General features: G+C 21.4%; 1 protein-coding gene across 1 annotated transcript; it reads left to right on the forward strand.

Moving 5' to 3' along the window:
- Window positions 1-11,141: 11,141 nt before the first annotated feature.
- Window positions 11,142-12,797, forward strand: MRS44_015400 (uncharacterized protein; the record flags this gene model as incomplete). Its single annotated transcript, XM_065619189.1, has 1 exon — window positions 11,142-12,797. One exon carries the CDS (start codon window positions 11,142-11,144, stop codon window positions 12,795-12,797), a length of 1,656 nt encoding a protein of 551 aa, XP_065475261.1.
- Window positions 12,798-14,561: the final 1,764 nt, after the last annotated feature.

The following is a 14,561-nucleotide window of genomic DNA, read 5'->3' on the forward strand; positions in this document are numbered from 1 at the left end:
TTATTTGCTTATTAATTAGTTAGTACTTAAAAAATTAGTAATTAATTACCTATAACTAAAGTTAGTTATTTAATTAGTAATTAATTTCTAAATTACTTATTCTTAGACTTTATTTTACTTAAAATAAGGATTAAAATATCTTAGTTAATATCTTAATAGTTTACTAATAAAGGCTCTATACCTAAAGCCTAAGGTCTTAATAAGCTTAAATTAATAAGGTTTATTTATATAATTATTAATAGCTTTAATAATACGCTAAAACTAGCTCTATTTATAATAAATAGGTTATATCTTAATTAGCTAAAGAGGTTAAAATCCCCTTTATATAGTAGCTCTCCCCTCTAATATTAATCTTTTAATTATCCTTATAATTCTTAATTACTTAAAGAGGCTAAAATCTTAAAAGATTATACTTTTATTATCCTTATTAGAGGAGGTTTAACTATAATTAATAATAACTAATTAATTAACTAATCTATAACTAGCTAATTAATAATATATTAATAATAAGATCGCGATAGTTACTTTCTATAGAGACCTTTAATTAAATAATTAAAGTAGCGCGGCTAATACCTATTAATATAACTTCTAATATAACTAAGATAACCTTACCGAGGTAATCTATAAGCGTTATAAGGGCGCTCAAAATACCTATAATAGGCTATAAAAAATAGTATTAAATAGAGCCCTTTAGAGTATTAAGTTAAGCATAGAGCTTAGCTAACTAGCATAGGTTAAACTCGCGATCTTTAATTATAATATCTTTCTTCTTTTTCTTAGCCTTTTTCTACCTAGTTATAATACTAATGGAAGGTTTAACTTCATTAAAAAAGAGCTTTCCTTATTAGAGGCTCTCAAAAGGAAGCTAGAGGAAGGGGAAGATCCCGTCGGCGGAGACATCGCATTCCTCGAGGACTTATAAGACAACAACCAGTATAAAGCGTGGCTCATGACCCTCGTCATCAGCGTCAACACCTTTCGCAACGCCAAATAAGAAGATCGAAGAAGTCTTGCTGTGGCCAGCCAGGATCTAGCCACGTAGCTACAGGCGCAATGTTGGGAAATGGAGGTTATCGGCGTCATAGGTTTACTCGGAGGGATCGGTTCCTGGAGTCGGCGTCGGAGTTCTGCTCGGCGGCAGATGGAGGTCTATAGGTTCAATTGATCAAACCCATCCGGTCAAATGCATGATGCGTACATCTTGGCTCGTGTGAATGTGCAAATAACAGTAATTTTAATAGTAATTTTAATAATAAAATTTCTAAATTATATTTCTATATTAATAATAAGTAGTATAATAAAATATTATTAATTATATATAAGATAATTAAATAAATTTAATTACTTAAACTTATAGAGCTTTATTTACTACTAAGTTAAATCTAAATCCTTAATACTAATATTTTTTAAGTTTAATAAAACTCTAATGCTAACTCTAAGAATTAATCTCTCTAAGTAAATATATAATACTAATATATTTTATTTCTTAATAAAATTATACTTATAATTATATAGCTAAATCTTAGATAGTTATAATAAAACTTTTTTAATATTATTATTTAATATTATAAGAGGTATTAGTATTTCTTATAAGGGTTATAAGCTATACTTTATATTAGTTATTATTATATAAGTCCTTAAGGAATTTAAGATTTATATAAATAAGATTTTTCTTTTTATTATATCTTTTTAAGAGGCTTTAAAAGAAGTTATATTTTAATATAAATACACGTTGTATTAATATTATAACTAAGTAATAAAAAACTAATTAAAAAAAATATAATTAATATTCTTAAATATTATAAGTATAATTTAAATAAAATTATATAGTAATATATTTATCTTAATAGTTTAATACGCTGTATTTAATAATATTTTTATAACTTATTATAAGTATATTTAATACCTTTATAGAGCTTATTAGCCTCTATAATACGGTTGTCTTAGTTATATTTAAATATATATTAAAAATCATTAGCTAAATATCTTTAATTATTTACTTAAATCTATTTTCTAAACTAACATAAAGAGCTTTATTAATATCTAAGCTTTAAAGGGCCTAATTAAAGCATTCTAAGATTATTACTTGTATTTTAATCCTCTAGGGTTAGTATTAGTTATTACAATTTTATAAAAATATAAGATAAGTTAGATAAATAATTTATATTATTTTAGTAACCTTTTTATTAAGTAATTAGCCTTATTAAAAAAGCTAAGAAAAAATACTTAAGTAATTTTTTATGTAAGTTACTTTAAAGTCTCTAATTCTAGCTTTTAAAAAATAAAGTATTAAAAGTTCTTCTAGGGTTAATATTAACTATTAAAATTTAATAGAAATATAAAATAAGTTAAGTAATTGTTTTAATCTATATTAATAACTTCTTTATTATATAATTTATATTCTTAAAGGAGTTAAAAAATAATTAAGTAATTTTCTTTTAATAAGTTACTTTAAAGGCTAATTATATAATAACTAAAAGTCTAACTTTTTAAGTACTTTTAGTTAGACTAAAAAGTCTTAGTTAAAAACACTATATAAACCAATTAGGCTAATTTTCTCTAGTTAAAAATTTAAAGTAATTTAATTATCCTAAGAATAAAAAATTAATAACTTTTTATTTATAACTAAGCTTAGCTATTTACTTAATAGAATTAATTAATAATAAAATTATAACTCTATTAATAAAGTTATAAAAATATTAAAAAGAATATATATTAAATAATATAGGCTATAAGCTTTGTATATATATTTATAATACTATATAGTTATATAAAGTAGCTAAGATTTATATATAATATTATATATAGCTTTTTTAAACCTATAACTTAATTATATTTACATAATTTAGGATTATCTTAATAACTATAAAAGAGTAATAAGAATATATATTATAATTTATATATTATATTTAAATAATGTATTTTAAAGCTTATTATATATCTTAATTAAAATATACTTACTTAATTACTTATATTTAAGTTAATTATTATTAGAATTACTATTAAAATCATGATTATTTATATATTTATATAAACTAAAATATATATATTATATGTTTAATTAAATAAGTTTAATTAATTAAACCTATAGACTTTTATTAATTAATAAGTTTTAATCTAGCGCTAAGCCCTAGTATTAATACGTTTTAGGTTTATAAAACTCTAATATTAATTATAAGAATTAATCCCTCTAAACCCTCTAATATTAATAACCTTTATTTCTTAATATAATTATATTTATAACTATATAGCTAGATCTTATCTAGCTATAAGACTTCTTTAATCTTTTTATTTAATATTATAAAAAGTATTAATATTAATAATAAGAGTTATAATATATATTTTATATAAGGATATATTATTATTATTTCTTAAGTTATTAAGAAAATTAATTTCCTTTTAAGTGAGATATTTAAAATTCTTTAATTTTTTTAAGGGCTTTTAATAAAAAAAGCTTTTTTTTAATAAAATTAAATTAATTATATATATTAGAATTAAGTAAATAAAAAGCTAAGTAAAAAAAGAAAAAGGCTATAGCTAAAAATTATAAGTTTAACCTAAATTATTTATTTAATAGGCTATATACTTATTATAATAGTTTAAATAACTTTATATAATATTATCTCTTATAGCGTATTATAAATATTTTTTATGCCCTTATAAAGCTTATAAACCTCTTTAATAAGATTATCTTAGTTATATAAAAAGGCATATTAATAAGTATTAATTATATTATTTTAATTTATTAATTAAAAGTCTTTATAAAAAGTAATTATTATAATCTTATTAATATATTATTAATTAATTAATTAATTAATTAATTATAATTCAACCTTTTTTTATAAGGATAATAAAAGTAATTTTAATTTCTTTAAGTAATTAAGAATTATAAGGATAATTAGAAAATTAATATTAGAGGAGAGCTATTATATAAAGAGAATTTTCATTACTTTAGCTAATTAAGATATAAGCTATATATTATAAATAAAGCTAGTTTTAGCGCGTTATTAAAGCTATTAATATTTATATAAATAAGCCTTATTAATTTAAGCCTATTAAGACCTTAGGCTTTAGGTATAAAGCTTTTATTATTAAAGTTACTAAGATATTAATAAAGATATTTTAATTCGTATTTTAAGTAATATAAAGTAATAAAATAATAATTAAATTAAAAATTCTTAATTAAAAAGAAGTTATAAATTAATCAGATTAATTTTCTTTAAGTATAATTATATAATAAATTAATTTAATAAAGACTAAAATAATACTTACTTTTTAATTATAATTAAGCTTAATTACTTAATTACTAAATTCATTACTAATTACATTATAACCCTATTTATACTAGACTTATAAAACTTAAACTCCTTTTAAAAAAATCAGAAAGATATTAAATATTATTATGATTATAAAAAAAGGCATAGGGCTAATAAGTATAAAACGAGGTAATATAATATCTAAGATATATATATTCTAAACTGAGAATTTCTTTAATAACTCTAAAAAATAACATATATATAAATATAACAAACTAAGATTATATATCTTAAATAACTAAATAAATACTTAAAGTATTTGTAATAATATACTGAGAGTATAATAAAACTAATATTTAGTTAACTATGCTAAGTATAATATATAATTAAGTATATCTCTTAAAAATAAATATAAAAATCTTACTTATAGGGTATATTATATATTTATTAATAGAGGGTTTAAAAAGAATTTATGTAAAAATAATAAAATATATGAAAAAGTAATTCATTAAAATTAAATGAAAATTATTATTATATACTTTAGCTCTTTTATTATTATATACTATTTTTTTCTTTTCTTTAAAAGGCTATTATTCATAGGGTTATAACTTAGTTACTTTAGTCTTAGTTATAGCATAAATAAACGTATTTGCTTATACTAGCTAATTAATTAAAAAAAATTACTCTTAGTTAAGCTGTAATTAATTTAGTTATTTTTTAATAAATAACTAATTACTTAATTTTTAATTACTAATTTATTATATTTAATTATATTTATTAATAAATACATAATTTTAGTTATTTTAGATATTTTAGTAATAGTAATTATATAAATAAGTATATATATGTTGATTATTATTTATTTATCTTATATAATTATAAAATATATAATATATTATATATTATTCTTAGACTTTTTTCACTTAATATTAGAATTAAAGTATCTTAATTAATATATAAATAATTTTAATAATAAAACCTCTACTTAAAGCCTAAAGGCTTAATAGGCATAAATTAGTAAAGTTTATCTATAATATACTAAGATTAGGTCTAGTTATAATAAATAAGTTATATATTAATTAAGTAAAAAGGTTAAAATCTAAGCCCTTTATATAATAACTCTCCTCTTTAATATTAACTATTTAATTAATTTTATAAGTTTAACTAACTTAAAGAAAACTTCAATTACTTTTATTATCTTTATTAAAAGAGCTTTAATTATAATTAATAATATATTTATAGTAAAATTTTAATAAAATTTTATAAAGGTTTTTTATTAAATAAATAAAATAATATAATTAATACTTATTAATATAACTTTTAATATAAATAAGATTATTTTATTAAAGTAATTTATAAGCTTTAAAAAATATTAAAAATATATATAATAAGCTATAAAAAGTAATATTAAATAAAGCCTTATAAAATATTAAATTAAATATAAAGCTTAATTAATTAATATTAATTAAACTTATAGTTTTTAATTATACTATTTTTTTACCTTCTTTCTATTTAATTATAATATTAATAAATGATTTAATATTATTAAAAAACCCCTTTTTTTATTAAAAACTTTAAAGAAAAATTTAAAAAATAAACTTTTTATGATTTATAAATATATTATATTCTTTATAGCCTTATAAGATAGTAATTAATATAAAATATATTTTATAACTTATATTATTAATATTAATTTTTTTATAATAGTAAAATAAAAAAATAAAAAATATCTTATAGCTAATTTAGATTTAATTATATAGCTATAAATGTAATTATATTAAGATATAAAAGCTATTAATATTATAGGTTTATTTAAAATAATTAATTCTTAGAGTTTATATTAAAGTTATATAAACCTAAAAAGTAATAATATTAGACTTAAGAATATATAAACATCTCTAAATTTAAATAATTAAATTTATTTAATTACGTATATAATATATATATCTTAACTTCTATAGATATAAAAATAATAATAGTTTTTATAATAACATAATTAAAATATATACTATAAAAATAAAAATTAAGTTATTCTTTAATATAATTATATATTTATTTTATATATTATTTTATTACTTTATATAACTTAAAATAGGGATTAAAGTATCTTAATTAATAACTTAGTAATTTTAATAATAAAGGCTCTATACCTAAGGCCTAAGGTCTTAATAGGCTTAAATCTATCAATAAGTTAGGCTTATCCTTAAACTTATATATTCTACTTATATTACTATTCCTATAAAAATCCTCTTTTTCCCTTTTAGGCTATAATATAGCTTTCTTAATTAGGCCTAATATATTAATACTTTAGAGATTACTTAGCCTAATATTAAAGGTATATAAATACCCTCTAAGTTATTATATAAGGTCTAATCTAATATATCTTATTACTATACAGGTATTACCTTAATATTATTAAGGTTATCTTAAAATAGCTTCTTTTATAAAGATAGCCTTTAATTAAAGCTTAGATATTTCTATATATTCTCCTTAGTTTTTATATTACTTAAGTATAAATAAAATTACTTTTATTTCTTTTATAGTTATAATAATTTATATATTTTAATCCTTATTAAGAGCTTAAAATATTTAATCCTAAGTAGCTTTAATATTATAAGTATTAATTTTTAATTAAAAATAATTTCTTTTTATTATATTTTTTATTTAAATATTCATATTATTTTTTATTATATCTTTTTTTATAATATATATTATTAAGTTAATATATTTCTTTTATAACCTTAATTATAATTTTATTAAGTATATAATTAATAAGATATTATATTTTATTATATTATTTAGGCTTACTAAGATCTTACTTTATTATATATAATTAATAATAAGTTAAAGATTTATATTTTTTATAATTATAATTTTTATAAGATAAAATATATTAAATAATTAAGATTTTTATTTCTTTTTATTTTTATTAATCTCTTATAAATACCCCTAGAGCTTCTAGGTATAGCTTAGGCTTATTAAATTACTATAAAAGACCTATAATAATAATATAATAACTTAGATAATAATTAGTCTCGCTATTAAATTAGGTATATAGCTATTACCTTAGTTAATTATAATTTTGCTTAAAACTTAATCCTTAAGTACCTAATTAAGCTAGCTCTAAGTGCCTTTATTAAAGCTATCTTAAAAGATAAAATAATACTCTAAGAGCTTATTTCTTCTTAGTAATTATAAATCTTTTTTCTTATATAATTAAAATATATATATTTTTTTTCCCTTAAGTCTCTATAATAAACTTATATATCTTATAGATAAGTATTAAGCTTTTTTCTCTAAGATTTAATTATATATAATAACTATTATACTCTTATATATTATTAATAATTCCCTTATTTATACTCTTAAAGAGGCTATTCTATAGCTTAATAACTATAAGGATACCTCTTATCTTAAGGAGATTAATATTACTTAAATTGCTTTAAGTATTAATATTAATTTTTTATAATTTTTATCTTCTTATTATAAAAACTTAGCTCTTAATTATATTATTTTATATTTTAAAAAGCTATTTATTTATAATATTTATAAATAAATTACCTTAGGCTTAGCTCTTAGGGGCTACCTCTCTTAGTAATAGTATCTTATTAGTAATAATAATAATTCCTTAAGTAATAATTTATTTAATAATAATTAGGTATATCTTTATTTATTTACTTAATTCTTTTTATAATTATTATATATATATATTTTTTTTAGCCTACGCTTATTAGTTTTATAGGCCTTTAGCTTTATTAAAAAAAGAATAATAGCTTTTTAATCCTTTTTAGCTATATAAATTAACTTTAAGTAATTAAATAAGTCTTTATTAATATAAATAAAGATTAATCTTATATTCTTTTTATACTAAATTTATAATATATTTTATATCTTTTATTTATTTACTTAATACCTCTTTTCTTAATAACTTAGTTTTTATAACTTCTTTTAAGCTTTAATTAATTTTCTCTTATTAAAGGTATATAATTATATATTCCTTTTATTAAGGCCTTTAAGGTTAATAACTTAATAATTTAATCTCTAATTTTTTAATTTAGGTTTTAATTTAAGGGCTTTAATAAAGGTATTATATAATTATATATTTTTTTCTTTATTATTAAAATTACTATTAAAATTACTATTATTTATATATTTATATAAGCTAAGACATATATATTATATATTTAATTAGATAGGTTTAATTAATTAAACCTATAGACCTTTATTTACCGCTAAGTCTAGCACTAATACTTTTTAGGTTTAAACTCTAATATTAACTCTAAGAATTAATCCCTCTAAGTAAACCTATAACGCTAATAACCTTTATTTCCTAATATAGTTATACCTATAGCTATATAGCTAGATCTTAGCTAGCTATAAGACTTTTTTAATCTTTTTATTTAATATTATAAGAGGTATTAATATTAATAATAAGGGTTATAAGCTATACTTAATATTAGTTATTATTTTATAAGTCCTCAAGGAATATATTATCTCTATTAATAAGATTTTCCTTTTTTTTTAGTTTTTTTTTAAGAGCTTTTAATAAAAAAAGCTTTTTTTTAATAAAATTAAATCCTTTATTAATATTATAATTAAATAAAAAAAGACTAAGAAAAAAAATTATTAAAATTAAAGATTATAAGTTTAATTTATATTAATTAATTAAGCTTTATATTTAATTTAATACTTTAAAGGGCTTTATTTAATATTATTTTTTATAGCTTATTATAAATACTTTTAATACCTTTATAAAGCTTATAAATTACCTTAATAAAATTATCTTAATTATATTAAAAGTTATATTAATAAGTATTAATTATATTATTTTAATTATTTAATTAAAGGTTTTTATAAAAAGCTATTAAAATCTTATTATTAATATAATATTACTTAATTAATTAATTATAGATTAATTAACTAATTAGTTATTATTAATTATAATTAAATCTTTTTTAATAAGAATAATAAAAATATAATCTTTTAAGATTTTAGCCTCTTTAAGTAATTAAGAATTATAAGGATAATTAAAAGGTTAATATTAGAGGAGAGAGCTATTATATAAAGGGGATTTTAATCTTTTTAGCTAATTAAGATATAACTTATTTATTATAAATAGAGCTAGTTTTAGCGCGTTATTAAAGCTATTAAGAATTATATAAATAAACCTTATTAATTTAAGCTTATATTCCTTAAGGACTTATAAGATAATAACTAATATAAAGTATAACTTATAACTCTTATTATTAATATTAATACCTTTTATAATACTAAATAAGAAGATTAAAAAAGTTAACTAGCTAAGATCTAGCTATATAGCTATAGGCATAATATTAAGAAATAAAAGTTATTAATATTATAGGTTTACTTAGAGGGATTAGTTCTTAGAGTTAATATTAGAGTTTTATAAACCTAAAAAATATTAGCGCTAGACTTAGTAGTAAATAAAGGTCTATAAGTTTAATTAATTAAATCTATCTAATTAAATATATAATATATATATCTTAGCTTATATAAATATATAAATAATAATAATTTTAATAGTAATTTTAATAATAAAATATCTAATTAAATACTTTATTACTTATATTTTAAAAACTAAGTTTTTTTTAGCCTTTTATATAATATATAAGACTATTATAATAAAAAGAAATATTAAGGGGGCTTTTAAAGGAGCTAATTTTATTCTCCTTAACCTAGAAACTATAATCTTAAAGCTTAATATATAGCTATAAACTTTAATACCTACTAAGGAGGGGGTTAAACCTTTTACCCCTTAGGTCTTAAGGACCTTAAAGACTATACTTAAGGCTAGATCTTAGTTTAAATACCTTAAAAAATAAATTAAAAGGTATTATAATAGCTCCCTAGAGTTAATTATAGAGGCTATAAAGTCTCTTATAAAGGTAATAAAGGGAAATATATATAAGATTATATCATTAAGGGCTAAAATTAAAGAACTCTAAGAGGTAAATAAGATATTAAGTTAGCGCTAAAGGGTAAAAAGGATTAGATTATAAAAAAGAGAAATAATAATAATAAAGGAAGAAAGATAAGTAATTAATTAAATAGATATAGATATTTAGGTAATAATAAAATTATTAAGGAGTAATAATTAAGAAAGGTCGGCGTAACTAAGGGTTTAATGCTATAATATCTATAGTAAGCCTAGGTATAATATAAGGACTTATTAAGTAATAATTAAAATATCTAGGAAAGAATATAGTAAATAATTTTAATTAATTAAATAGTTTATAGTCTTTTTATAATAATTTCTAATAAGAAGGTTAAGATTTTTATTATACTTACTTATTTATTATACTTACTTATTATATATATTACTCTTAGAGCTTAGCTTTTAATTTTATTATTTTATTTCTTTAAATAATAATTATTTTAATTCTCTTAGTTTTATTATTTATATTTAAATATTTAATATAAAAGGCTTATAGTATATTTCTTTCTCTCTTAGAGATATATAATTATATAGAGGTAAATTTCTATAATTTTATTATTATATTTAAAGACCTTTATTACTAAGAAATATTAAACTTTTAAGAGCTTTAAGAATTTTTTTAATATTAAAAAAATAATATTTATATAATAATTAATAATTTACTAATTTTATAAGTAACCTAAGGCTTTATTTATAAAGATCTAAATGGAGGTATAATTATTATAGCTTTAAGTTACTAAATAAAAGTTTATAATAATATATTCCCTTAGTTTTATTTCTTTTATTAATTCTCTAAGGGCTTTTTAGATTATTTACTAGGCCTTAGTTATAACGTACATGATAAGCTTATGTCCCAGACAAGTATGTGTCCCAAAAATCCCTCAATCTCTCTCTCTTCCATTTGATCAATTGATTCTCAACCACTAAACATGTCTGAATTCAATAGCGAGGGTAATATACTTCTTGCCCTTCAAGCGCTTCAAACTAACCCAAAATTACGCATCCGACGCGCTGCATCAATCTACAATGTCTGCCCTAAAAAGCTAGGTCGCCGCCAGAAAGGCATGCAATCTCGACGCGATTGGATTCCTAAATCACGCAAACTATCTGATCTAGAGGAACAGATCATTATTCAGTTCATCCTCGACCTAGATTCGCGAGGATTTCCCCCGCGACTGCGTGGTGTTGAAGAAATGGCTAACAGATTGCTCGCCGACCGCGACTCGCTACCCGTCGGCAAGCGCTGGGCTTCCAACTTCATCAAGCGGCACCCAGACCTCAAGACGCGTTTTTTTCGGAAATACGACTACCAGAGAGCCAAGTGCGAAGATCCAACCATTATCCGTAACTGGTTTACGCTTGTAGCGAACACAATCGCGAAGTACGGCGTCCGATTAGATGATATCTATAACGTTGACGAGACTGGCTTTATGATGGGCATAATTCAGAGCGGAATGGTTGTCACAGGCACAGATAGGCGTGGAAAGCCAAAATCGGTGCAGCCTGGAAACCGAGAATGGATTACGGTCATCCAGGCGATTAATGCGGATGGCCAAGCGATCCCGCCGTTCATCATCGGTGCGGGCCAATATCACCTCGCCAACTGGTACCGAGAAAGTAACCTCCCGGGCGATTGGGCTATTGCGACGACCCAAAATGGCTGGACCGATAACGAGACCGGGCTCGAGTGGCTAAAGCACTTTGATCGGTGCACAGCTAAGCGATCAAATAGTCGCTATCGTCTTCTAATCCTCGATGGCCACGAAAGTCACCACTCTATCGAATTCGAGAGATATTGCGAGGAGAACAAGATCATCAGGCTTTGTATGCCACCTCATTCGTCTCATCTGCTTCAGCCACTTGACGTCGGGTGCTTTAGCGTGCTTAAGAATGCTTACGGTCGAGAAATAGAGCATCTGATCAGATGCTCTATAACCCACGTTTCAAAGACCGAGTTCTTTCCGGCCTTCCACGCCGCATTTCAGGCCACTATGACGGAAAAAAATATCAAGTCAGCCTTCAGAGGAGCCGGGCTTGTTCCTCTTGACCCGGAAAGTGTGGTCTCGAAGCTTGATGTGCAGCTACGGACTCCAACGCCGGCTGAGGAGGTGGCTGAACCGTCGACCCCTTGGGTCTCAAAGACCCCAAAGACCGTGCTTGAGGCCCAATCTCAGTCTGAATACCTTGAGACACGAGTTAAAAGGCACAAAAGTAGCTCTCCAGAGTCAATTCTAGAAGCTATACGGTCTTCTTCTAAGGGAACAAAGATAGTTATGCATAAGCTTGCCTTACTCGAGGCTAGGGTCAAAGACCTTGAACAGGCGAATGAGATACTAAGCCGGCGCCGGAGGGCAAAAAGGACCCGACTACAGAAAAGAGGCGTGATGACAGTAGAGGAAGGAAGGCAGGCAATTGATCAAATGGATGTTGATGCGCAGGTAGTGGCCGAATCGTCGAGAAGTGGTGGTCAAGGAAGGTCGGCGCGACCGGGAGTTCGGCATTGTGGTGTCTGCGGCAAGCCCGGACATAATGCAAGGACCTGTCAGGTAGTGATTGAGACATCTGGGGAAGAGTATAGTGAGTAGTTTTAATTGATCAAATGGTTTGTGGTGTTTTTATAGCGATTTCTATCATAAAGGGCAAAGATTTTTGGGACATATACTTATCTGGGACATAAGCTTATCATGTACGTTATTATATATATTATAATTAATTATAATAATCTTTTTTAGGCCTTAAGGGTTATTTAGCCTTAATTTAATACCTCATAAGGTAATTATAAGGTATTAAAAAATATTTAATCTTAAGTATCTTAGGCGCTAATATTATATAAGAGAATTTCCCTTAAGTAATTTTTATATTATATAAGTTATATATCTATGCCTTACCTTAAGAGGGAAAATTATTATTTTATTAATTATAAGTATAGCTTAATTAAGCTAGCTTTATTAAGTTATTTTTAAATATTTTTAGACTTATTATTTATAAATTTCTTTTATTTCTTTAAGAGAGTTATTATTTACTTTTTTTAAGTAATTCTTATTTAGTCTTATATCTTATTAAAAGCCTTATCTTCTTAGCCTAATAAAAGAAATATAATTTATAATAAGATTAATATATAAAATAATATCTTAGAGCTTTAACTTTTTTATTAAGTTATTAGCCTCTCTTAAGGTAATAATAATATCTTTATAGTTATTTATTAATATTTAGTTTATTCTTAATTAAAAGAAATCTCTTATTAAGATAACTTATAAGTTCTTAAGCTTTAAGGTATTTTTAAAGATATATAATATAGCCTTAAAAGTAAATAATATATTATTACTTAGAGGGTAATACTTAGTAATTAATAAGGCTACCTTTTAATTCTAAGAGCTAATAAGTTATAATTAAGTTAACCTTTTTAGCTTTATTTTTTATATTTACTTACTTAAGCTATTAATATTAAAAAAAATCTTTTTTATTATTATTTTTTCTTAAAGGATATTTAATTTATGTTTTTTATATCTCTTCTTAAGGAATATATTATAATAATTAAGTAAGAGGTATAAGTAATTATATATTAGGTATATTAGCTATATATTTTTATTTTTAGTTTCTTAAACTTTTTTTTTATTTTCTTAAAATTCCTCGAAGATAGCTTTTATATTATCTAGGTTTAAGAGCCTCCTTTAATTTTATTTTATTAATTATTATAAAGGCATTATATATTATTTTCTCTCTCTTTAGGGATTCTCTAAAGTTACTAAGAGCTTTTTATATATCTATAATTATAAGAGCTATTATGAATTTATTTTTTCTTATATTATTTTTCTTTATTATATTATAAGTAAAGATTTATAACTTAAAGAGTAATAAATAAAATACTTTAGGAAGATTTAAAATTTATTAATTTATTTCTTTAGTTTCTTAGAAATTTATATTTTTTATCTTATTAATTATATTATATTACCTTATAATTTACTTATTAAGAGCTTAATAAGAAAGTAAATAATTTTAATAAGGCTTTATTAAATAATTCTTATATATCTTTTAGTCTTTTTATTTCTTATTTATTATAGTTAATAAGAATTCTTTATATAAGGATTCTACTTAGTTTATAAGTATATTATTAGCTAAGTAATAATAATAAATAAAAAGCTTATTAATTATTTTAAGGACTTAAACCTTTATAATTCTTTTCTTAAGGTTTTTTATACTTAGATAAGAGATATTTAGAAAGGGTTTATAAGGAATTATATATTTAGAGATTAATTACTAAGAGGTCTAAGATTTTATTAGCCCTTTAGTTATTATTTATATTAGCCCTAAGAAAAGGATTTTTTTCTTAGAGAGTAATACTTAAGCCT

Source organism: Fusarium solani (genome assembly GCF_023522795.1).
Source record: "Fusarium solani strain SB1 chromosome Unknown bctg00000011, whole genome shotgun sequence".
Classification (NCBI taxonomy): Eukaryota; Fungi; Ascomycota; class Sordariomycetes; order Hypocreales; family Nectriaceae; genus Fusarium; species Fusarium solani.